Source organism: Gigantopelta aegis, chromosome 4 (assembly GCF_016097555.1).
Source record: "Gigantopelta aegis isolate Gae_Host chromosome 4, Gae_host_genome, whole genome shotgun sequence".
NCBI classification, from domain to species: domain Eukaryota; kingdom Metazoa; phylum Mollusca; class Gastropoda; order Neomphalida; family Peltospiridae; genus Gigantopelta; species Gigantopelta aegis.
In genome coordinates, this window is record NC_054702.1 from 103376148 (window position 1) to 103399429 (window position 23282).

At 39.2% G+C, this 23282-nt stretch overlaps 1 protein-coding gene across 1 annotated transcript; it reads right to left on the reverse strand.

Moving 5' to 3' along the window:
* Positions 1-3159: 3159 nt before the first annotated feature.
* On the reverse strand, positions 3160-22561 carry LOC121370126. The gene is made up of 2 exons (XM_041495229.1): positions 18445-22561; positions 3160-4233 (listed from the first exon to the last, which is right to left on the reverse strand). Exons 1-2 carry the CDS (start codon positions 22559-22561, stop codon positions 3980-3982), a joined length of 4371 nt encoding a protein of 1456 aa, XP_041351163.1. The 3' UTR covers positions 3160-3979.
* Positions 22562-23282: the final 721 nt, after the last annotated feature.

The window sequence follows — 23282 nt, forward strand, 5'->3', positions numbered from 1 at the left end:
AATTATCTATAAATAACACAAACAAAGAGAAGCAGAGTTTTTCCAGGACTGACTGAGTATTCAAATAAACATAACAGAATCCACTGAGCTGAGTTCAGGCATGAATCATTTTGATCGTGACTCAAATAGAGGAAAATTTTTATAATATTACTGGAATTTGTCCTACAGAAATGGTTCCTAGATTTATGCAACATATTTCTGTATTTTCTTTTTTGAAAAATAATAAAACATTGTTGCAGGTTAGCAAATAATTGTGGGCTGAATCCCAATGCTTATTGCTTAATGTAAAAAGTAAGATTAGTAAGATATCACATTTATTATACTTTATCCTGCAACCACTGTTTCTACTCACAGAATAGGATGACGGATAATGCAAAGCAATATTCTGCTACTACCAGGATATGACTTTTGATGTCACTCATGTGACGTCACACACATAGATACATTACAAAATCGCTCATTTGACCTCTAGGTCATCGTACAATATGGCTCAAATAACAGAAATAATAGCTTTTCACATTAATTTTTATGGTCTGCAGGATAAACATAATAACTAGTTAAGAACATAGGATATCTGCTTTATCCTGTTCAGGCCGAAAGAAATTTCACTTGGCAGAGCTTCTTAGAATTTTCCATTACCTTCACAGGATAAAACATCATTAACTAATTATTCTCTGTTTCAACCAATGCATGAATTAGTAATTGGTTTAATTCTGCATGTTGAATCATTAACATTTTCATGAACAAACAGAGTCACGTTTTTAAATGTACTCTTTTTTGCTATCCCTCTTGTACCCTAAAAAAAAATCATACATTACAAAAATGCTCATTTTGTTTTTAAAAAAAGTAAAAAAAAAAAAAATTGGTTTGTTTTAAAAGTGTACACTGGCATTAATGGCCTTCTCCCAGCACACCGGTAATGTAATGCTCATAAAAACGATGATGACAGTTAATACAGCTTGTTCTATTCATCCTATTCAAAACAGTTTATTATGAACCACACAAATAATAAATAGTAGTTAAAACATTGATCTGTTCATGTATACATTCTTACCAATACATTCTTGTGTACATGGCTTCTGTCAGTGGATATAGTTTATAATAATACTATGCTTATTGTAGTACAAACTTCTGTAAAAAAAAAGAAAAAAAGAAAAAAAAAAGAAAAGAAAAATACATACCAGTATATATATTTATGAAGGGATATAAAGTAGATGCATTTGAAAAAATAAAAGTACTTTTAAGCCAACCAAAAAAATATAAATAATAATTATGACAAATATTCAATAAAAAAATAATTATAATACTTAAAAATAATGTCTTGTCATAGCAGTGATGAAATACAACTGACTAGTAAATAACTATTGTATAATGATATACATACACTAGTACACATAAAATGAATATGATTTTGATATGAGGTTCTCATTCTATACACAAAGGTACATGTATTCACATAAAATACTACTACCTACAACACTACCTACACTAACTTAACAATGGTTATGAGATGGTCAGACTCTGGAATCATACGAATTTCTAAATTTCTGGTATGATATAAAACAATGAGATGGTTTAAATTATACATGTAGACGTATGGTTTTGGGGTGGTCAAAGGAGTTCAGTTTGTATTATTAAGCTTTTCTGACTACACAATGTCATACTACTGACACACACATGATATATTTATAATACTAGCTAGTTTTGATATGGTCAAACTAATTCTATACTGATGTCTAGAAGAAACTTTACAAGGCTTATTGTAATACAAACTTCTGTAAAAAAAGAAAAAAAGAAGAAAGATACATACCATTGTAAAATAAAAAAAATAAAAAATTACTGTGTAACTTGTTGTAAAAAAAAATATTTTCCATAAAATTATATAACATAACATGTATGGAAAATAACATAACATATATTATAGAAAATCAACAAACGGTACGGTGGGATGTGAAAGTATCATGAAGTTCAACATCTAAATGTCACAATGCACTTCATGATACATGCAAAGTGTTTGTAAGGTAGTTTGTAAATTTGTTTTTTAATTAGAACAATATTTATCAATTATTAAACTGTAAAGTTTCTTTTGGACGTCAATATATTTAGATATACACTATTTGGCATACACATAAAATGGTATGACTACAAAATAAATTAATTTTAAACTCTATACATCATTTTGTTCTTCAAATGTGTAACAAACTTTAAGGCAATGCAAATAATATACAGATATTACTGATGTTATTATATTACATTTAGTGAGAAAATTTGTAAATAATTAATGTTTTTGAAAACAAAGAAAAAAAGATTGTGTAGCTTGTTGTAAAAAAAATATTTTCCATGAAATAACATAACATAACATGCATGAAAACTAACCATCTGGCTAAAAATTGTGTAATAAAACCGTCAATCCAAAAACAATTTCCAGTACATTTTGGCAGTATATATAAACTCACAAGTATGGCCTGTTAGGTGGTGGGAACAATACTATTATTACTAGTGATTTTTATTTCAGGACTTTTATAAAGTGCATTCAAATAATCAATCATTAGTAAATAAAAATGATATACACAAAGTACAATTATTTCTACAAGTTGACTAGAATGGTTTTGTTTAAGGCAAATATAGCCAATTCAATTTTACAGATGATGAGTATAGAAAATATTATCTTAACCTCATGTGATCACTACTTGAATAGTTCAAGGCAGATAAATTGGGGATCTGTAATATTTGATATTCTTGAGTGAAAATTAGCTAAGTTATAATAAAAAATAAAAAACAACCAAAAACCCCCACAACAGCAATACTGAAACAAATAAATGTCCTTAAAGGCTTAGTTGCTTGGCCTGTTGGAATTTGTTACAAAATAATCAATACCCACTTACTTAATTTTATGGCTGGTGGTTAAAAAAGGTTACCGATGCAGACGTGTGCAGAGCAAAGCAATGTTTTTTGTGTGTTTTTTTTAAATACATTTTCCAGGGCAGCATGACCTGTACCTCCTTAGAAACTTTGCTCACCAAAGTCAGTAAAATCTCCTGCACACGCACCTGCAATGTCACATATACATATGTAATAATTTTTAGATCAGCTTTAAATAAAAATGAGCAAAATTACTTTTTTTAACTGCATTATTAAAAGAGGTGTGTACTCCGAGAATTGAATAATTTTGGAATTAATACATACACAGATACAAACACTCATAAATTAGATATTACTAACGCATATATTCACACAAAATGGTCATACCAAGCAATAATGTATATAAAACATTTCTTACACAACTGAGTTACTATAATCATTAACATTCTGAGTACCTGTACATGAAGATTCACGTTCTACTGTGTGTGTAAAACAGCGTATGTCTACATGACTCGAGACAACCTCGAGTTCTAGAGTAAAACTACTGTTTCAGCTAAAACACCCTAGCTAATGTCTACAGTTTCCTAAACCTAAAACAGATCAGGTTTCATCACATTTCATATGGTCACTTTTAGACTTGTCAGCCATCAAGTCCTGCACCTATTGTGGCCTTCTTTATTAGTCATGTAGCACTTGTTAGTGTGGACACACCCATTATTACATCCAATGTCCATCAAGCTGTCAGTCTTCAAGTCCTGCACCTATTGTGGCCTTCTTTATTATTCATGTAGCACTTGTTAGTGTGGACACACCCATTATTAGATCCAATGTCCATCAAGCTGTCAGTCATCATGTGCCCCACCTTCAATAAATTGCCTCCAGTATTACTTCATCAATTACCAACATTGCTTCTTTTTGTATGTGCCAGTTATCATGTGCTTCACCTATCATAATCCAAGTGATTCTTTAAAAATCAGCGTCTGTCAAATTGTATCATATGCCCCACCTATCACTGTCTCTTCTTACTACTGTAATCACTTCCATTCTTGAGACTCCGTGTCAGTCATGTTGTCAGTCATTATGTGCTCCACCATTCATTGCTTCCATCAGTACTTAATTAGTCACTTCCATCATCTGACTCAGTGTCCATCATATGTTCAATCTCCACCTTGTACCTGTATTTGGCAGCGCAGTGTACCCACTTCTCAGGTGGGTTGGGACAGGTGACTGAGATGGATCTAACCTGAGCCTTCGACACTGTGCAGGCTGGCATGGTAAAGGACACATCTGCATATTTATCAAAGTTTTCTGGAACCTCGTCGTGCACGCCAAGATCAAGCCGCAACACAAACAGATGATTCTTGTAGGCACCTGAAAAACAAATATAAAAAGTGAATGAATGTATATTGATGGAAAAAACAAATGCAAGTTCAGTTTTGGTAATATATGTATAACCTTTTTATCCGAATACCAAATGTAGTAACATCTGACATATAGCTACCTAATTGTACTGTCTAAAGAATCTTTGGTTAAAACTGACTAAACCATGAACATTTGCGACGTTGCATGCTTTTTATTGACCGATTTCAGATGACTATAGAGATGGTGAGTCAGGTTGTAGGCACTCAAACAGTATCCACAAACAGTTAGGAATCAGTTGCAGGAGTTCAACTTAAGGTTACGACGTCCCTACGTTGGTTCGCAACTTACACCCAGGCGACATCAAGGTTGATTACAATGGCTGCGTGCACATGCACCAAATCGGTTTCACTTGGTCCACTAGAGACGTGTGTTGTTCACTGACGAGTCTCAGTTCTCGCTTTACAGGTCAGTTGGATGACAACGTGTCTATCGATGTCGAGGTGAGTGATATTCAGACGCGTGTGTTAAGGAAAATGACAGATTTTGGGGAGGGTCTGTTATGGTTTGAGGTGGGGTGGGGAAATTTCTCATGGCGTGAAAACACCTCTTGTGGCCATACTGGGCAATGTTACAGCCGTAAGATATCAGTATCATATCATCAGGCCTCACGTTCTTCCAGTTATTCATGCAGGATAATGCGAGGCCACATGTTGCGAGGGTTTGTCTTAACTTCCTTAACCAAAATAATGTTCCTGTACTCAATTGGCCACCCTACAGTGCAGATTTGAATCCAATCGAGCATCTGTGGGATGAGCTGGACAGGAGGTTCAGGAAGCTTGTCAATGTCCTAAACAACATCGCTCAGCTCACGGAGGACCTTCTTCATGAGTGGAATAACATCAGACCTGTCAACCCTCCCGGATTCCGCAGGAGTCTCCCGGTATTTGATCAAATCTCCTTTCCCCTGTGCGGGAGACAGTTTCTCCTGTTAAATGACATTTTTGTAAGCATAAAAAAAAAATCGATCCTCTTTTGTCAAAATAACATAAGGGAAGTAACTCTACCTTTTTTTTCTCATTCGGAAAATGTCGACTACTTTCGTTTTCTGAGAATGTAACAGGCCGAATTGTCCCGACTGTTTAACCTTTGCCGAAGTGAGAATTGTGGGATAGCCTATTTATATTGTTAACAAAGCACATGGAGTTTATAAAATGACGTGTTATTATAATGTTTGTTGTCATCGTAATGGCTACGAAGCGTGTTGCCGCTAATTCAACAGGCTGTGTATTGACATTCAGTGTTGCATAAAACAAAACAAAAAAATATCCAATTTAGTTCTAATAACACCTCTGAATTGTAAAATGTCTTCCCACTGGATTACATAATGCAAATATGACGAATCGTAACTGCCAGACTCCGAGTTGACAGCGATACACACGATGCATGTTAAAATCACATGTCACAGCAAGACAACGAAAAGACCAATTAGCTGTATAAACATACTTGTGTCAGTTAATTTTGTATGTTTGTGCAGTAAAATGTTGGTTATAAGGGTACTCTTCAAGAAATTATTTTTGTACAATTAAAAAATGTTGTGTTTGACATTGACATAAAGCTACTCACGGAAATGGGTATAATTCCGGTATATTTCACACGATGTCCGTAATGAGGTTTTACTTATGATTAATGACAATACAATGTTTATTGCATCATTATAATGATTTTAAATAAGTACCATGCCACCGTTCCTCATTATAGTAAAAACTGAATATTAATTTATAAGATTTATATAAATTTGTCTTTGGTACTTAGGTACACTAACCACAAATGATAATGTAACGCAACCTGTAAGGCTGTAAGTGTAATACCGTAAATGTACTAATTAAATTTTTTATCTCTTGTTCATGTTCTTAACATTTTTGGATAAAATATTTTTTTTTTTTAAATATGTATTAAATCATAATAATATTTAAACTTTAAAAAAAAAAAAAAAAAAAAAAATGTTTTTAATTTTTTTTTTTTTTTTTTAAATGCCAAGATCTAAGGTTAAGAAGTATATATGACATTATATAGTATTCATATAACTTATTGTAATAATGTTTTTTTTAAATCTTGCGATTTTGGGTTAAATTGTGTGAATTTAAAAAATCTCCTGCTTTTTGACAAAATCTCCTGCTTTTTCAACACACACCTCCTGCTTTCTCTTGACTAAAGGTTGACAGGTCTGTAACATCCCACAAAGGATCATAAACAACTTGATTGGGTCAGTGGTAAGGAAAGTTAGAGCAGCGACTGCAGCACAGTGTGGGCACACATGCAATTGATTTGGATCAGGAAATAACATTTCAACATTATCCATGCAAACGCTGTCTGTGATAAAACAACAAAACTTGTCAAAATGTATTCAGTTATGAAGACAACCTAAAAATCCAAACAATGAAATAATCATCAATAAAACTTTGAAATATTTACCACCAAAAAAACCTTGTGGTTGTTTTTCCCGTCAGTATATGAATGTTTAATAACATCCCAGCACAAAGAATACGTCAGCTAATTAATTGGATGTCAAACAGCTAAATTCAGACATGTAAAATTAGTGCTTACTGTATGATAATTAATTATTAAGGATCGTTTGTTATTTCTTTTACGTTCAATATAAGACAAAGTACCAATATGAAAGTGAAGTCATCAGATATGACGTTCCTTGACAATGTTATTTTTACGTTCATTGAGAAATGAATAAACGAGCATTGCTGCAGCTGGACCAATGCAGGGGTGCAGAAAGTACTCGCCCACTCGCCAAATGTGAGTAAAAATTCTGACGGACAAGTTAAAAAATGCAACTACCAGTCCGACAAGCGATCTGTCTTTTTGAGTTTGTTTGCCACGTGATGTTGATCACTTACCAGGTGTTCTAAATAATGTTTTATCAATATATCTATATATATCATTTGAAGTGAAGACACTATATTATAATATTATTAATAATATATTATTCTTTAGACTGGCGGACTAGTAGAAATTATTGCGGGCTAGTAAATTTTAGTTGGTTCTGGTCCGGCGAGCTTGTGAAATATGTTCCATTTCTGCAATGGGAAAACATTAAATTGTAATGAATGTAATAGAAATTTAATTATATACTGTTGGATGTCAAACAGCTGAATTCAGACAAATAAAGTCAGTGCTTAATGTATGATAAGTAATAAATACTATAGCATTGGATGTCAAACAGCTGAATTCAGACATGTAAAGTCAGTGCTTGATGTATAATTAATAAATACTAGTGTATATTCTAAAAAACTACCCATAAAAAATTCTGTGACATGCAACATGACGTCAGAAGTTTGATAATTTCAGCAAACTTCACTAAATTACAAATATGTTGGTGGCATGCTAACACAGGTAACATTTTATAACAAAAGTTGACAATGGTCATGAAGAAAATAGCTGAACACTTTGAACGATGGAGGAAAAGCTGGTTAGAACATTACCATCAAGCACATATGACATACATTTAGGTTAGGGATTTCACACTGCATGCAGTTTTCCAAAGCATTGATATTAGCCAACACACGTTTGTTTGGATTTTCTGACAAGCGATTACAGCTTTTACACAAACGATCTGTCGTTTATGTTGATATTGGGTTTGCATAACCGACAGACGAATGACAAAATCATTTGTGCCAGTTGAATTCAGACATATAAAGTCAGTGCTTGATGTATAATTAGTAAATAATAGTGGATATCAAACAGCTGAATTCAGATGTGTAAAGTCCGTGCTTTATGTATAATTAATAAATACTAGTGGATATCAAACAGCTGAATTCAGACAAATAAAGTCAGCTAGTACTTGATGTTTGATAATTAATAAAAACTAATGCATGTCAAACAGTTGAATTCAGATATATAAAGTCAGTGCTTGATATATGATAAGTAATAAATCATATAGCATTGGATGTCAAACAGTTGAATTCAGACATGTAGTCCGTGCTTGATGTATGACATTAACAACAGTTACAACATCTCCATTACAGCTGTGTTCCAACTTGCAGTATAGCTTTGCTCCACAATAATGGTAATTTAACTACTAGTACTAGTATTCAAGACCTCCTTAAAATACTCTTTTATTTGAGGACATTGACAAAAAATCAAATGTTTTGACTGGCCAGTTAAAAAATCTGTTAATCTTATTATAAGTATTCATTTTGTTCTTGAACTGATTAAAACATATCCAAAACAATTATCACATACCGTATATCGCTGTGTATTAGCCAACCTTTTGGTCTGTACTTTATTAAGTCAACTAAGAAGGCCAGACGACATTCCATGTCAGCGTGTCCTGTATCTTTCTAAGACAAGAAAGGACATGAACATATCAACAACATTCAAGGTGACAGCAAATTGGTGTTCGAGTTTTATGGAAAGAAACAATTTTGTTCTGAGGCAATACACATACATTGCACAAAAACTACCAGATGAGGTTGACAAGAAGGTATTATCATTTCATCAGTTCGTTTTGAAAGAAAGAAGATCGATAAAGTGGATGAACTTTGACATGCCAGATAATAGAACAACTGATGTGAAGGAGACGCATACAGTACAAGTCAAAACCTGTGGTGCTGAAAAACATCTTACCGTGGTACTGACATGCATGGCCAATGGAACAAAATTAAAGCCGATGGTAATCTTTAAAAGGAAAGATGCATTTCGCAAAGGTGTTGCTGTGGCTGTTCTGGAAAAGGGCTGGATGAATGAGTCACTTGTGCTGCAGTGGTTGGACGATGTGTGGATGTCCCGACTTGGTGGGGAACGAGGCTGCAGATCTTTCCTTGTGTGGGACATGTTTGAAAGTGAGGCAATGTGTAATACCAGTAGGTTGCATGTTGTTGTTACAGCCACTTGATGTGAGCCTTAACAGACCGTTCAAGGCGAATGTGAGAAAAGAATGGAAAAACTGGATGGTAAGCGGTGAACACAGTTACACCAAAAATGGAAGCAGACGACGAGCACTGATGCCGATTGTTGTTCAGTGGTTCAAAGATGCGTGGGAGCAAATACCCAGCAACATGATCGTGAGACGTTTCTTGAAAATAGGAATAGCGAATGCATTGGACGGCACTGAAGACGAGAATAGCGAATGCTATGAATGGCACTGAAGATGACAGCCTGTTCAGCAACCTGTGTGTTACATGTGTATGAGCACTGCCAGAACCAGAGATGTTGGAAAATGTAGAAGAAAATAACTGAGTGATAACTATGACAACACTGCTGACCAGGCTGTATACTCTTATATATAAAATAAAATATGTTGATTCAAATCTCTGCAATTTCTGTCATCGCCAGCCAGAAACATCGGATCACTTATTTTATGCTTGCCCCAAAGTCATCGACCTCTGGAATCTTATAGAACAATGGTTGCAACAAACAGGTGAAGACTTCCAGTTTGACAAAACTATGATTTTATTTGGTGATATAAATAAGGAAAACAATTTCGTAAATTGGTTAATTATAAATGTAAAGTATTATATATACAAAACAAAATTACAGAACACCACACTCAATACAACTGGATTCAAACATTATATCGAAGATATGCTATTATTAGAAAAATATAGGTATTATAAGAGTTGTTTACATAAAGAATCCAACGAAAACTGGGAATGTTGGTTAAGATTTTGGAAAATATTTAAATGGCCAGCCTTTGTTTTTATATAAAAAAAAGACTATGGTTGTTTGTTTTACAATGTTGCTGGTTTGGAGGAAATACTTATTTCAGCTTTCTCCCCTTTCTCTCCTTGTTCCTATGGTATATTCTGTGTATAATTGATATGTACGGTAATGATTCGGGGCCCCAACCCTGACATTATCTATTGTTTTTCTGGGGCAATAAACATTAAAAAAAACAAAAAACAAAAAAAACTACTTTTGTATTGTTACTATAATGTGAAAATGTTGTTTGAAATATTACATTCATGAATTACATAAAAGTTTGTTAAAACCATCATTGTTATTTGACTTATTTTTAATTATACTATTTATATTTAATAAAATTAATTACTTTGACACTGTTTCTATAAATAGAAATCGGTTTACGATTTGTTGGCAGCTGGATTTCAACATATATTTTGTTATATGAAACAGGGACATCACATAATGGTCAGTTATAATCTATTATATTACTAATAAAATATATTGAGATATAATATACCATATTTTATTTGTAATATTTAGGCCCTAATTGACTATTATAACATCTGGCCCCGTACTTATAAACCTTAAGTCTAGACTTTAATAAAGTCCAGACTTTAACGTCATGGCAACGCCATTCAGATAGCATTACGTGAAAGTCTGGACTTTATTAAAGTCTAGACTTTAAGTTTTATAAGCACAGGCCCAGATGTTTGATTTGAAAAATGATTACAGATACCCCCCCCCCCCCCCCTAAAAAAAACCCACACAACCCCAACAACATGCATATCAATACAACACAATTAATTTGTTATTTGGCAAATCTTTAAACTGTGTCATGTGGAGTTCAAATTGAAGACATGCAGCAAAAATGAGGACTCGGCTTATATACAGTCTATCATTTTGAAGCCAATTTTGGGGGTGGAATTGGGGGGGGGGGGTTAGCTTATCTGTTGAGTCGGCTAATACACAGTGATATATGGTAATCAAGAAACAAATGTTATAAATAAATATGTTAACAATTTTTATATATTGTACATTTTATCAGCACCTCAGCTTTCATTTGTTCAGAAATAAAATCTGTATATATAAATATATAAGACATACAAACACTGTATATTATTTTCACATCCTCCAACATGGCCGCAGACCATAAGCCCAGTGCATGTACCTGGTCACCTGTGTATAGGGTAATTATGGGCCTAGTAACCTATGTTTACAATTCTGAATACCATTCTTTTACAAACACGCTAACACTGTTTTCACATGGTGGAATTTAAAAATAATTATTGATTGGTTTTAAATGTGAACAACAAAGTATCCTTCTTGACTGTTTTGACATGAGATAACCTTTTGGTATCCTGAACAATTATTCTCAGCTTATTTCAATGCCTGCAGACCAAATGTCACAATTATAGTACTAGAATTTAGTCACCTACAGGCAACAGCAAATTAAGTGACTAAACAGTGTGCTGGGGTGTTATTAAAGACATATTCCTATTCTCACCCATACCCAACCTGTAATGTTTTAAAATAATTTCATCACGTATTAATTTTATAAATGGATTCCATTGTGGTAAAGTAATGTGTCGCTTCACCAGCAACAGCTAGTGTTGAATGTAAGTGCACAGACAGGTGGAAAGATAGATAATTTATCAGAGACAACATCAGCTATTCCACGAAAGACAGTTGATTAATCCAAAAAGCACTTCAGTGCTCTTACAAACCACTTTTGGAGCTAAAATGGGCCGCCACAATAAAATTTATTGAAAGCATTATGTCGAGTCTGTAATTGACCAACCAATGTCCAAGGTGATTTGGACGACAGTAAGAGATATAAAAGATGTATAAACTCATTTCCCATGTGGCTCACTCGTAATGGAGTATTTAAAGGCAGCTTCAATGAGACGTTCAGAACAGCTACAAAAAACCTCAATCATAAGTCTGACATAATTCAGTAGTGCTGTAATTTAAGTAATATTCTTCCAGAGCAAAAATCTATTTTGTGTTCGACAAAGCTGCAAATGACAGCGAGATAGAGATGTATTTGTAGATAGCATGGCATTTTTAATGTCTAGATACTGAGGCTGTCTTTAAAACAAGCTTGCTTTTCTGTAATCTGACTTAGCAGCTTTATCACATTTTTTTATTTAAAAAAAAAAAAAATATTAATTGAAATGAAGAAAAGAAAAACAATAGCTCGAAGGAAGTAGACTTGGATAAGGCAATATTTGGTGAACATCTAGTTTTAGAAAATTTGTTTCTAATTTTCATTATTATTCATACTTACCTAGTACTAGCACAACAACAATGCTATACGACCCTGAGCTATAACCTCCACTGCAGAATTATCTCCCCTTGCCGGATGTATAACCTACATCCGCGCATGGGTAGACCGTATATCCTCATTATCGATTCAAAGTCCAGAATGACTGAATCAAAAAAGACCTCCCTCGGGGCGGGTGGGAGGTAACAGTTGTTGTGCTAGTACTAGGTAAGTATGAATAATAACGAAAATTAGAATTTTTTTCTAATAGTCTTATTCAACTTACCGTACTAGCACAACAACAATGCTATAACTGATGTGATATAACACCGTTAAAGCACAAGAATTTAACATTAAAGGGAGGAGGTAAGAAAACAAGGAGGACTTACCCATTCAACCAGTAGTGTTCGTCTCAAGTAATGATACAGTGAAAAAGCAACCCACATCATACGAGGTATAAAATGTCAAAGTGACTTTTAAATTGAAGAACTACAACCCCAATTAAAAGTAAACCAAGTTAACAAGGTGAGGAAACCTGCACACCAAGTAATGGTAAAAGACACTCGACTGCCCCAGATAGTCAACCATCCACCCCCACTCTCCAAACAGGAGGTGGAGAACTATCTCTCAGAAAGACTGCCGCTAGCGACCGGACGAAATAAGGGTCGCCCCCTACTCGTGGCCCTGTGCAATGAAATGACTTGCTGTCCTGCAATGACTGATTGAATCCGCCAAGTTCTGTCCGGACCAACAGCCATATCACGGAAATAAAACCGGTCAAACATGTGTCGACCTTTCCAAAACCGCGCACTCATGACCTTGAAATTGTCCAGAGAATCATGGAAATTAAGGGAAGCAGAAATCGCCCGAATCTCATGAGGTCGAACGGAGAAATTCCGCAGAACATGATCACCCGCCTTCTCATATGCCAGTTTGATGGTTGCAGCAATCCATCTCGACAAAGCATTCTTCGTAATGTCTCCTGGTTGGCGTGTGAAAGAGATAAACAGTCTCTTAGTGTTTTGCCGGAGATTTCTAGTATGCTCCAAATAGAATTTCAAAGCCCGCACCGGACAAAGAAGTCTATCAGAATTATCCGCAGAAAGCATACGAGATAAACACTGAATGATGGCCGGAGGAAACTCTTCCCCTGGCACCTGGTTCTTAGCCACGAAAACAGGATCAGTACGTAATGTAACTGACCCGTCCGTATTGTAATCCACCAAATCATGCAAAAAAGCATGAATCTCACTAATATGACGGCAAGACGCTAGTGAGACCAGAAACAAAGTTTTCCACGTCAAATGACGAAGACTGGCGAATTTCAAAGGCTCGTAGGGCTTGCCTTTGAGTGCATGCAGAACCAGAAAAACATTCCATTTAGGCAAAATGGAAGGCTTCTCAACCGTGTTTTGCAACGACTTAAGCAAGTCATGCAACACAAGATTCGTTGAGAAATCTTGACGTCCACACTGCCTCAGAGTAGTGAAAATGGACGACCGGTGACTTCTCACTGTTTGAACCTTCAGCTGTCTTTCTTGGACAAGAGCCAGAAAGTACTTAGCTAAGTCATTAACAGTAGGCGACAAGGGATCCACGTCCCTCTCAGTCGCCCAACGAACCCAAGCGCGCCAGTGACACTGGTAGACCCTCTCCGTAGACTGGCACTTCGAAGAGGAGACGAGCTCAGCAACCCATTTAGAAAAGCCTCGGTTTCGGAGGGAAACCCCGACAACCGCCATGAGTGAAGTCGGAAAACCTCTGGCTTCGGATGCCACTCTGTCCGATGCAGTCTCTGACTGAGCAGATCGGGTATCAACGGCAACCACACCGGCTCCTGCACTAAAAGTGACAGGAGCGGAGGAAACCAGGCTTGAGCTGCTCAACTCGGGGCTATGAGTGTGACACGACAAGGTTGCTGTCTGATCTTTGCCAGAACCTTGCCAAGCAGAACCAGAGGAGGAAAGGCGTAAAAATCCAGTCCCGTCCAGTTCATGCTCAACGTATCGTACTCCAGTGCCAGTGGGTCTGGTACCGGCGATACAAACACTGGCAACTGACTGTTCAGGCGAGTGGCAAACATATCGAGTTGAGGACTCCCCCACAACTGAAGAACTCGATAAGCCACCATCCAGTGCAACATCCACTCCGTCTGAACTGGGGAACGACGACTCAAAGCGTCCGCCAAGACGTTCACGGACGAAGGAATGTGTTTGGCTGATAACACCACTCCCCATTCCAGAATCCCCACTCGCACCATTCCAGAATCTCCAAAGCCGCAAGACTCAATGACAGGGATTTGGTGCCTCCCCACCGATTGAGGTACGCAACAACCGACATGTTGTCCGACCTCAACAAAATTCAACGATGTCGAATAACAGTCCTGAAATGGAGACAAGCGCAATGCACTGCTTCCATCTCCAACAGGTTGATGTGATGACTCCTCTCTGAAGGAGTCCACACCCCTGACAGATGTTGATCTAAAAGGTGTGCACCGAACCCCTCGAAGGAAGCATCGGTAAACAGGACCAACTCTGGAGAAAGTGGGTGTAAAGGAACGGCCTGGGACATACACTTGTCCACTAGACACTCTTGGATCGGACGAATGAACCAAGGCCCCAATGGTATTACCAAATCCCAGCTGAGACCATCCCACACTCGGGACAAATGCCATTGAAGCGGTCTCTTGAACCGTCTGAACCGCACATTCAGCACCACCAGCGATTCGAGATGGCCTATCAACACATGGAGCGTGTGCACCGATGCACTTTGCTCCACCAGAAGACATTGCGCCAACGTCATGAAATTGTGAAGTCGCGAATCCGTCAGAAGAACGGACGCCTCCACAAGGTTGAAAACCACCCCGAGATAAGTGAAAACCTGCGTTGGCACTAATTCCGACTTGACCCAATTGGGAATAAACCCCAATCAGAGAATCATGTCGATCACGAACTCCACGCCCACGAGACATGCCGTCTGTGACGCCGCCGGAATTAACCAATCGTCCAGGTAATTGTGCATCCGTATACCCAACAGATGTATCATCACTACCTTTACTAGTAAAGATGTGAGGGCTTGTGGCCAATCCGAACGGCAGAACTTGAAACTCGTAAGCTCTGCCGTCGTAGAGGAACTGCAAGTACTTCCAAAAATCCCAATGGATTGGAACATGCAGGTAAGTGTCCTTCAAATCGATGGATGCCGCCCATTCCCCCACCTGAAGCAAAGCGCGAACAGACTGAACTGTCTCCATCTTCATAGATGGAATAACGACATAAGAATTCAGCGGCTTCAGGTTTAGAATTGGTCGCCACTCGCCATTCTTTTTCTTGGCGAAGAACAGATGGGAATAAAATCCCGGAGTGCCCAAATCTACCTCCTGGATGGCTTTCTTGTTGAGAAACTTGACAACCATCTTCTCCACCAGTACTCGTTTGTCGACAGACGGTACTGAGCGACTACAAAAGTAGGTTTTAACCACACCCGTCGCTCTCAGTCCCGCCAGGTAGTGATCCCGACGCAGAAGTAGACTGTTGGCAAAAACACGCCCAGCAATCTGAGCGACGTGATGAGAGGCTTTAGAAGCCGCCAACAAACAACCCTTAGCCATCGGCGGAAGACCCGTGACTGCTTTATGTAACCCAAATAGGAACGTACCTAAATGGTTATTGACTTGAAAAAGAAGTTTAGATAACCTCTCCAAAGTCTCTAAATCCGTGAGTGGCACACTGACATTAGGAGATGGGTGGCAGTCTGCCTTCACCCTAGCGGAAACGACCGCTGGACTGCTCCCAATGTCTTATACAAAGACGTGGACAAAACCTTCGCCGCAGACAACAGTTTCCCGGTAGCTAACGCCGCCGGAAACTCTTCCACCACCTCCCCCAAAATACGATCGCTACCCGTAATCAAAGCATCAATCTCCGCAAGAGATTCACGCGCCTCATGTGCTAACAGCAAGCCGAAATCCTGCCACGGAGCGTCTGTCGCTAAAGGCCGGTTTCCAAACGAAACACCCTTGTAAGACTGAACAGCCTCCTCCGACGGAATTGCATCCGCGCACACCAGTCGGACCTGTTCCCGTACAAAACCAAGAACCGCCTGGTAATCATAATCGCCGTCTGGCATACCATCAGCCAAATTGGGAATCTCGTCAAGCACCGAACCTGGTGCCGACCCTTCCCCCGAACCACCCACTGATTCGGAGGGAAAATCCTCTTCATGCACTGACCGTAACGGAAACGAAACTGCATTGGCAGGACAATGCGGACCGGCCGAATCTGCAAACTGGTCCAACCCCGGTCTCGCTGGAAACCCTGGCGGTGGAGGGACTGGTGGAGGCGATTCCCCTAGGCAGGCCATGAAATTCTCAAAAAGAGAAACATAGTCCCCCCGAGTCCGCCCCTGAGGGCGACCCGAAACCATCGGACCCTGAACGAAAGGTTCCGCCCACGCAGTCGAGGGATAACGCCTGGAACCTCTACCCCGATCTGACAGGTCCGGATTGACCATCGGTGTAGACACAGGCGCACCCAAGAAAGCTGCAGTTTCCCTGATCCCTGCCGAAACAAAGGGACTGGTGGTGTCGGTTGAACCGGACTGTCAGGAAATTCGTACACGTACGAATCCTGCGCCGAATTCTGAACCCAACGTACCACGTGTGGATTAGCCAACCCAGTTGACATAGCCACATGCAAACGATCTAAAAGTTGATGATGCTGTACAGGCGCCCCAACAACAGAAGGGACGCCCACTGGCGTCGCACCCGAAACAACGCCACCCGGCTCCGTGACCGAGACAACGTTGTCAGACTTCGCGATTTCGCCAAGTGGCTCGATCACCGAAGTAGCACCAAAAGACGCGTTGGTCGAAACGGCCCCCTCGGACGCCACGACCAACCCTGCACCAGAAATCTGGTGAGACAAACGGCGCCGCAAAGCGGACTTCATTCTAGAGCTAATCGACCCCTCCACAGAACCGATAACCCTGCCCCCATCAGCAAGATGGGAGTCGGAACTGAGAGACACAGTCGTTCCTGCCACAACTGCACTCCCTCCGACTGACGCCCCCGTTACAACCGTAACCGGCGCTGCCTCCACCGGCGGAGGCAAAAGCAAATCCCCAGGTGGAACGGAGCCCAACCAGAAGAAACCTGAAGCAGGGAGCAACAGCGCCCCTCCGCGCCAAGCGGCGCTTCAGGTTTACTGGTATCACCATGAAGATGGCGAACAGACGAGGAGGCACCCTTGCGCCTACCACTTATCCGCGAGCTCTTTGAACTGGACACTTGCCGACCGAAGGCAAATCGGTATGGAGCACGACCCCGGAGGTTGCCACTGTGGTCCGCCCGTCCCGTTCACATCTAATCATCCTCTTACGCTCGGCGTCTTTTGACAGCTTCTTAGCCTTCCCCCACGTGGAGGGGGACCAATTTACTCAGATATGACACTGGCGTTCCAAACAACAAGAACGACATGCCCGACATAACAAATGCTGATCAAACTGGGGCAGTCGTTTAAGACAACCCCCCTCGCCACACACAACCAACCGGTTGGAGCCCGAGGAAGCCGTGTCAGACATTAACCCCCTGTGTAAATCACCCAAAAGACCTCGTATGACAGAGTAAAACAAAATTACAAATTAATAAACAATTTAACAATTTGACAAAAATTTTACTACAGAACTCGAACACGACTGCAATGAAGGACTGTAGAATCAATAACGAGGATATACGGTCTACCCATGGCAAGGGGGGATAATTATGCAGTGGAGGTTATAACTCAGGGTCGTATAGCATTGTTGTTGTGCTAGTATGGTAAGTTGAATAAGACTATTAACTGTTTTGACAATGATTCGTGATTATATACTACCTTGATTCTGCCTTGTACAGCAGTACGTTTTGGTAACTACACTTATAATGTGTTCACTGATGGGATACCAAATTATGTATGGTACACCATATGTAGAGAGAAAATGAAAGGAACATTTATTTAGTGACTTTAATACAAATTAGAATAAAATAGAATAGAATAGAAAAATACATCGGCTATTGGATGTCAAACTTAATACAAATTAAGTCACATGGTCTAAAGTGTAAGAGAAAAAGAAAATGCTTCTAGCAAATATACCTAAAAAAACAATTTAGAATTACTTGAGGGAGCTTTAACTTAATGATTTCTAATGTTTTAAAACCAATATACCATAGCCTTTGATATGCAGCCCATTTGAATTGAGGGAAACCCCCTGACCCACAAACAGAAGCCTACCTTGATTCCTTTCAGGCAGCCTGCTGATTCTCCAGACCACAGCCTTAAAGAGATTTTCATACTTGGCAGTGCCTGTTGATGCTTCCATCAAAGTTGGTGTCATCACACCCTGAGCCATCATGGTAAGTCTCTCCAGTCCCTTGATCTTTCCAGGCTTTCTAGTTTGGGATTTATAGGATCCATACCCAAACCGTTTCTCATAACGGAAAAGGTAAACCCAAGTGTCTGGAATGGGAAATCTAATTTCTATATCCTCACAAGGAAACTGTCCATGTTTTTTACTATTGGCATGATAACCTGTGACCAACATGTCACATCTGATTTCAAAGTGTCGTCCTTTTACAATCTGCTGAATTCTCATCTGCATGGGAAGTTCACGGTTATCTTTGGGTCGAACCCTGAATCTGAGCAGTTCAAACTGACAAGCATCCAGTGGCTGAAACTTCAGTGTGTTGGTTTTTGCATATTCATCAAGATCGACAGAGCAGTGAAATTCAGGATTTTCTATTTTGATCCAGTCTTCAGTTTTCACTGGGATAATGTCATGACGACCAACAACCTCACGTCCTTTTCGTCTTTTATCATTCATTCCGAGTTCACAAACTGGCATCCCAGTAACAAATGCAAGAAAGAATACCCGCACTCTTGCTTTCTGAGTTAACACATGGCCATCTTTGTCAACAGTAGCAAAGTACTCATCCCAAACCTCTGCCTGGCATTCATCCTTTGTGTATGTTAGCGTCTTTTCTCTGTGAGCCTCCAACATCATAAAAGCATCTTCCACTTCATATACAAATGTCCTCAAGTTTTCTTCATTCAAGCTGCCAAACTTGAGCAATTCTGAAACCTGCGGTGCATGATCAAGGATCATTGTTGGTTTGGGTTTCCGCACAAAGGAAGGAGTTATTCGTTCAGATCTTATTCCCACTCGCTCTCTGTAAAACAAATACTGGATCTTTACAGTGTGGATCTTGCCATACTGGTCAAACTGCTGCAAAGCCACGTCAGAGATTGAGTAGCATGGCTGCAGTGGAAGTTCTTGAAAAGCATCAGTGTCCTTTTCGTCACTGAACAACTTTAATACTGGACCATCATTTTGTTTCAGTAGCTTCACAAATACAGTTTTCCAGAATCTATTTCCTGCCAGTTTTTTCTTCGTGGGTTGTCTCAGCATTAATCTCCATCCAGTCCCTTCATATTTAGGATGAAATTCCTCTAATGGTTCCAGACTCTCAGCTTCTTCTGGGGTGCTGTTTTCAGAAGACATGCTTTTCAGCATCTCACGGGGCTCCTTGTTTTTAATTCCTTCTTCAACAACTTGAAACTTTGCAAAGTTTTCTTCTGGTGGCGAATCTCTGTCAAATGGATTTTCTCTTTGAGGCATCTGTGGAGATTTTGTAGGTTTTGTTGGTGGTGGTGGTAATGCAGGTACTGGACCAGAAGCAACTTTAGCACTATCTGCTGATCTTATTTCAAGCATGAATCCCTCTGTTTCCTTGTCTTCTTCAGTTTGGTTGAGATTATCGTAAGTGGAATTGTTGAGATTAGGATCCTGTGAAACTGGTCCAAGTCCTTTAGTAAGCTGATCTTCTGGATGTTCTCCATCTACAATTGTAGCAAATGGATCAAACGTATTTCCACAATCCATTTTCACTTCTTCTTGTGCTGTCTCTGCTCCAAATAATAGGTTACTATCTCCACCAGTGGAAGATGGAACTACACTATCCCCAAATGCTGCTGATGCATCACCAAAAGTGGAATCATCAAAGAATGGGTTTGGTTTTTGAGATGCAGCTGCAATATTTTCAAAGCTTGCTGTCAGGAAAGGATTAGTTGGTTTTGTATCCAGCTGGTCTGTTTCGCCTCCTTGAGCTGATGCAACAATCACAGTTTCAGCAGTGAATGCATCATTCTGAAAAGGGTTTGCTGCAGAAGCTGTGCCTGTATGTGTTCCCCAAACACTGGAAGCATCTGCAGACGCCACGGGTGCACATTTTTCAAAGAAGCCATCATCTTCAAAATCCATATTTTGCTGAAAGTTTGTCTTATCATTCATTGTAGTAAAATTCACTTTATTCTGTTTGCTGTCACTGTCCATAAATGGGTTGTTGCCTGAAGCAGCTGTGACATTAACATCAGTTTTATCACCAAAAGCTGTGGTATCTTCAAAGGCTGAAGTACCTGCCAATTTATCAAATGTATCATTTGCAGCAGTTTGTTCCGAAGCAGATTTTGCCTGAGATTCAAATGGATCCAGCTGATCCATTTTGCTGCTTGGCTGAGATGCAAATGGATCTATTTGTTCAATAGTAGATCCGAATAGGTCGTTTTTCTTTTCTGTAATGTTTTCTTGAACATGGTTCACATTTGTATTTGGTTGGGAAGCAAAAGGATCAAGCACATCCATATTTGTGCTTGGGTGTTCTGGTGTAATTGACATTGGCTGACTTCCAAAAGGGTCAGTTTGTTTACCGCCAAAAGAGTCGGTTTGTTTACTTTCAAAAGGGTCAAGTTGTTTACTACTGTCAAAAGGGTCAAGTTGTTTACTGTCAAAAGGGTCAGTTTGTTTACTGCCAAATGGTTCAGGTTGATTACTGCTAAACAGATCAGCTTGGTTACTTCCAAACGGGTCAATATGTTTCATATCAGTGACTGAAACTTGTTCCTTTTGGGATACATCTGATGACTTGTTTCTTTCACTTATGGATCCCCAAATACCATCTAACTGATCATCCTTGGTTTCACTTCGAAATGGGTCAAGAGATGCATTCTTGTTTTCCATATCACTGTCTAAAGATGGAATTAGTTCCGAATGAAAAGGATTTTTAGACTTTAGTAAAAACTGATGTTGCTGCTCCTCACTAACTTGATTGACACCCCACTGAAGAAAATCATCCACAAGACTTTTAGCTAGATCTGATACTGCGGTGCTGTCTGGAACCAACTGATCTTGATTGTGAATTGTGTCATCAAATGAAAGAGGACTAGGGCACAAAGAAGACTGGGCACTGCTCTGGTATGACCCAAAGAACCATTCATTTGCAGGATCTTGAGAAGGCTGAGTCTGAGCTGGTGAAGCCGAATTACTGAGCAGATCTCCAAGACCCAAAAGATCTTCATTGACAATGATTGAGGAATGAGACTGTTCTACATTAGAAACAGGTTCATCAGAACACAGACCTAACAGATCCACCTCAGCAGGTGTTGTTGTCTTTTGATGTTCTGTTTGTAATGGTTTTTCAAAGTCTAAGATATCGGCAAAAGGTTCGTGCTCCATACCTGCACTTGATCGTCGGCTGTTTATTGGTGGTTTTGGTGTTTGGCTAGGAGAAGGCTCTGGAGTTACTTTAAGATGAGGTAGCTCTTTCTGTAGAGTTATGAGAGTTGACAATTCACTATCTTCATTACCATTGTCATCACATGACATCAAATCCAAAAAATCATGTTCTTCAGGGTGTTCTTTTTCTTCCTCAACAGTCAGACTTTGAGATTCATCATCATCACCAAAGCGAGTCCAAGATAAGGCTTTTGAATCCTTGGCATCTGGAGACGTCTGACCAGTAGGAGAAATATGCCCAGAAGATAGTTTTCCTAAAGCTGATTGTGTCTTCAGTACATTAGACTTTATTCTATCTTGCATCTGCAGGAAGGCCTGCCAGTGTTCAGACTTCAGTTTAACACTTTCATCAACAGAATCTTCTGATGACAATTCATGTGTAAGTATTTCTTGTGAAGGTGACTTTGAAGGAGATTTTGAATGGAACTTACTAGGAGATTTAGCTCTTTTATGAAGAAATCCAAGCTTTTTTGTACCTTTGGGTTTCTTCAAATGACTGCCTTTTGGTAAATGTTCGCTTGGACTTTTCAATAAATCAGATTTTGCTGTGTCCTCACTAGAATCTTTTGCTGAATCACTCTTAAAGGCAGTTTCTTCAGAATTTTTCACATCACTACTTTCAGATGGTTGCTGAAGTGTAGAAACAAACTTAGGTGGTGGAGGTCGAGCTGGAGGAGGTGGTCTAGCGGGGGGCTTTTTAACAAACACATTTTCGCTGTCCTTAGTCAGTGGTGAATCTGGAACAAGGTTTGCAGAGTCATCCCAAGACCCTGTGGACATGTCGGGACCACAGATTCAACCTGAAAATAGCAAACAATAATAAACTAAATTAAATATAATGTAACACAACAGGATCAACCTGCAAACAGTAATACACTAAAGTCAATGTACTAATTTGAGATAATGAAATCAATTTGAAAATAGCAAACAACTGGACTGGACTGATTGTTTAACGTGCACATTCAGAGCAAGCTGTTGTAGCGCATGCCTGTCCTGGGCACAGGTACCAGCCTCGGCTGGCTCTTCTGTCCAGGACAAGAAAGGTGGGGGGGGGGGGGGGGGGAGAGGAGAGACGGGGTAGGAGGAGGGACCGCCTGCAATGGTAGGTGCAAGGGAGCACCAGCAGTCTGACCATGGCCGGTAACAGGCGGGGAGTGGTATGGTGCTATGGAATTTGGAATGTCCCGTAGGATTGAGCCAAAGAGAAAGGGTGCACATTTTTTATGAAGGATTTTAGGTGCAATTTGAAACGGTTGATCTAACATGAAAAAAGGTAGGGAGCTATGAATAGGTTTGGAAGTTTAGTAGGCCGAGAGTAGCTCAGTGATTAGACCTAACTTGTGCTGGTGTGTCTCCCTAGGTTGCCCATAGCAAACAATAATAAACTAAATTAAATATAATGTAACACAACAGGATCGATCACCCTGCAAACAGTATGCAAACACCAAATGTAATGTAATAATGTAATTTCAATGTAATAATGAAAGCTAATGAGATCAAC

What these genes read in the sequence shown, in the direction of transcription:
- LOC121370126 (XM_041495229.1), bottom strand. Translation starts at nt 22,561, where the DNA reads ATGTCCACAGGGTCTTGGGATGACTCTGCAAACCTTGTTCCAGATTCA. An exon ending in GCTGCCTGAAAGGAATCAAG is followed by an intron (nt 4,234 to 18,444) that starts GTAGGCTTCTGT and finishes TTTGTTTTTCAG; the next exon opens with GTGCCTACAAGAATCATCTG.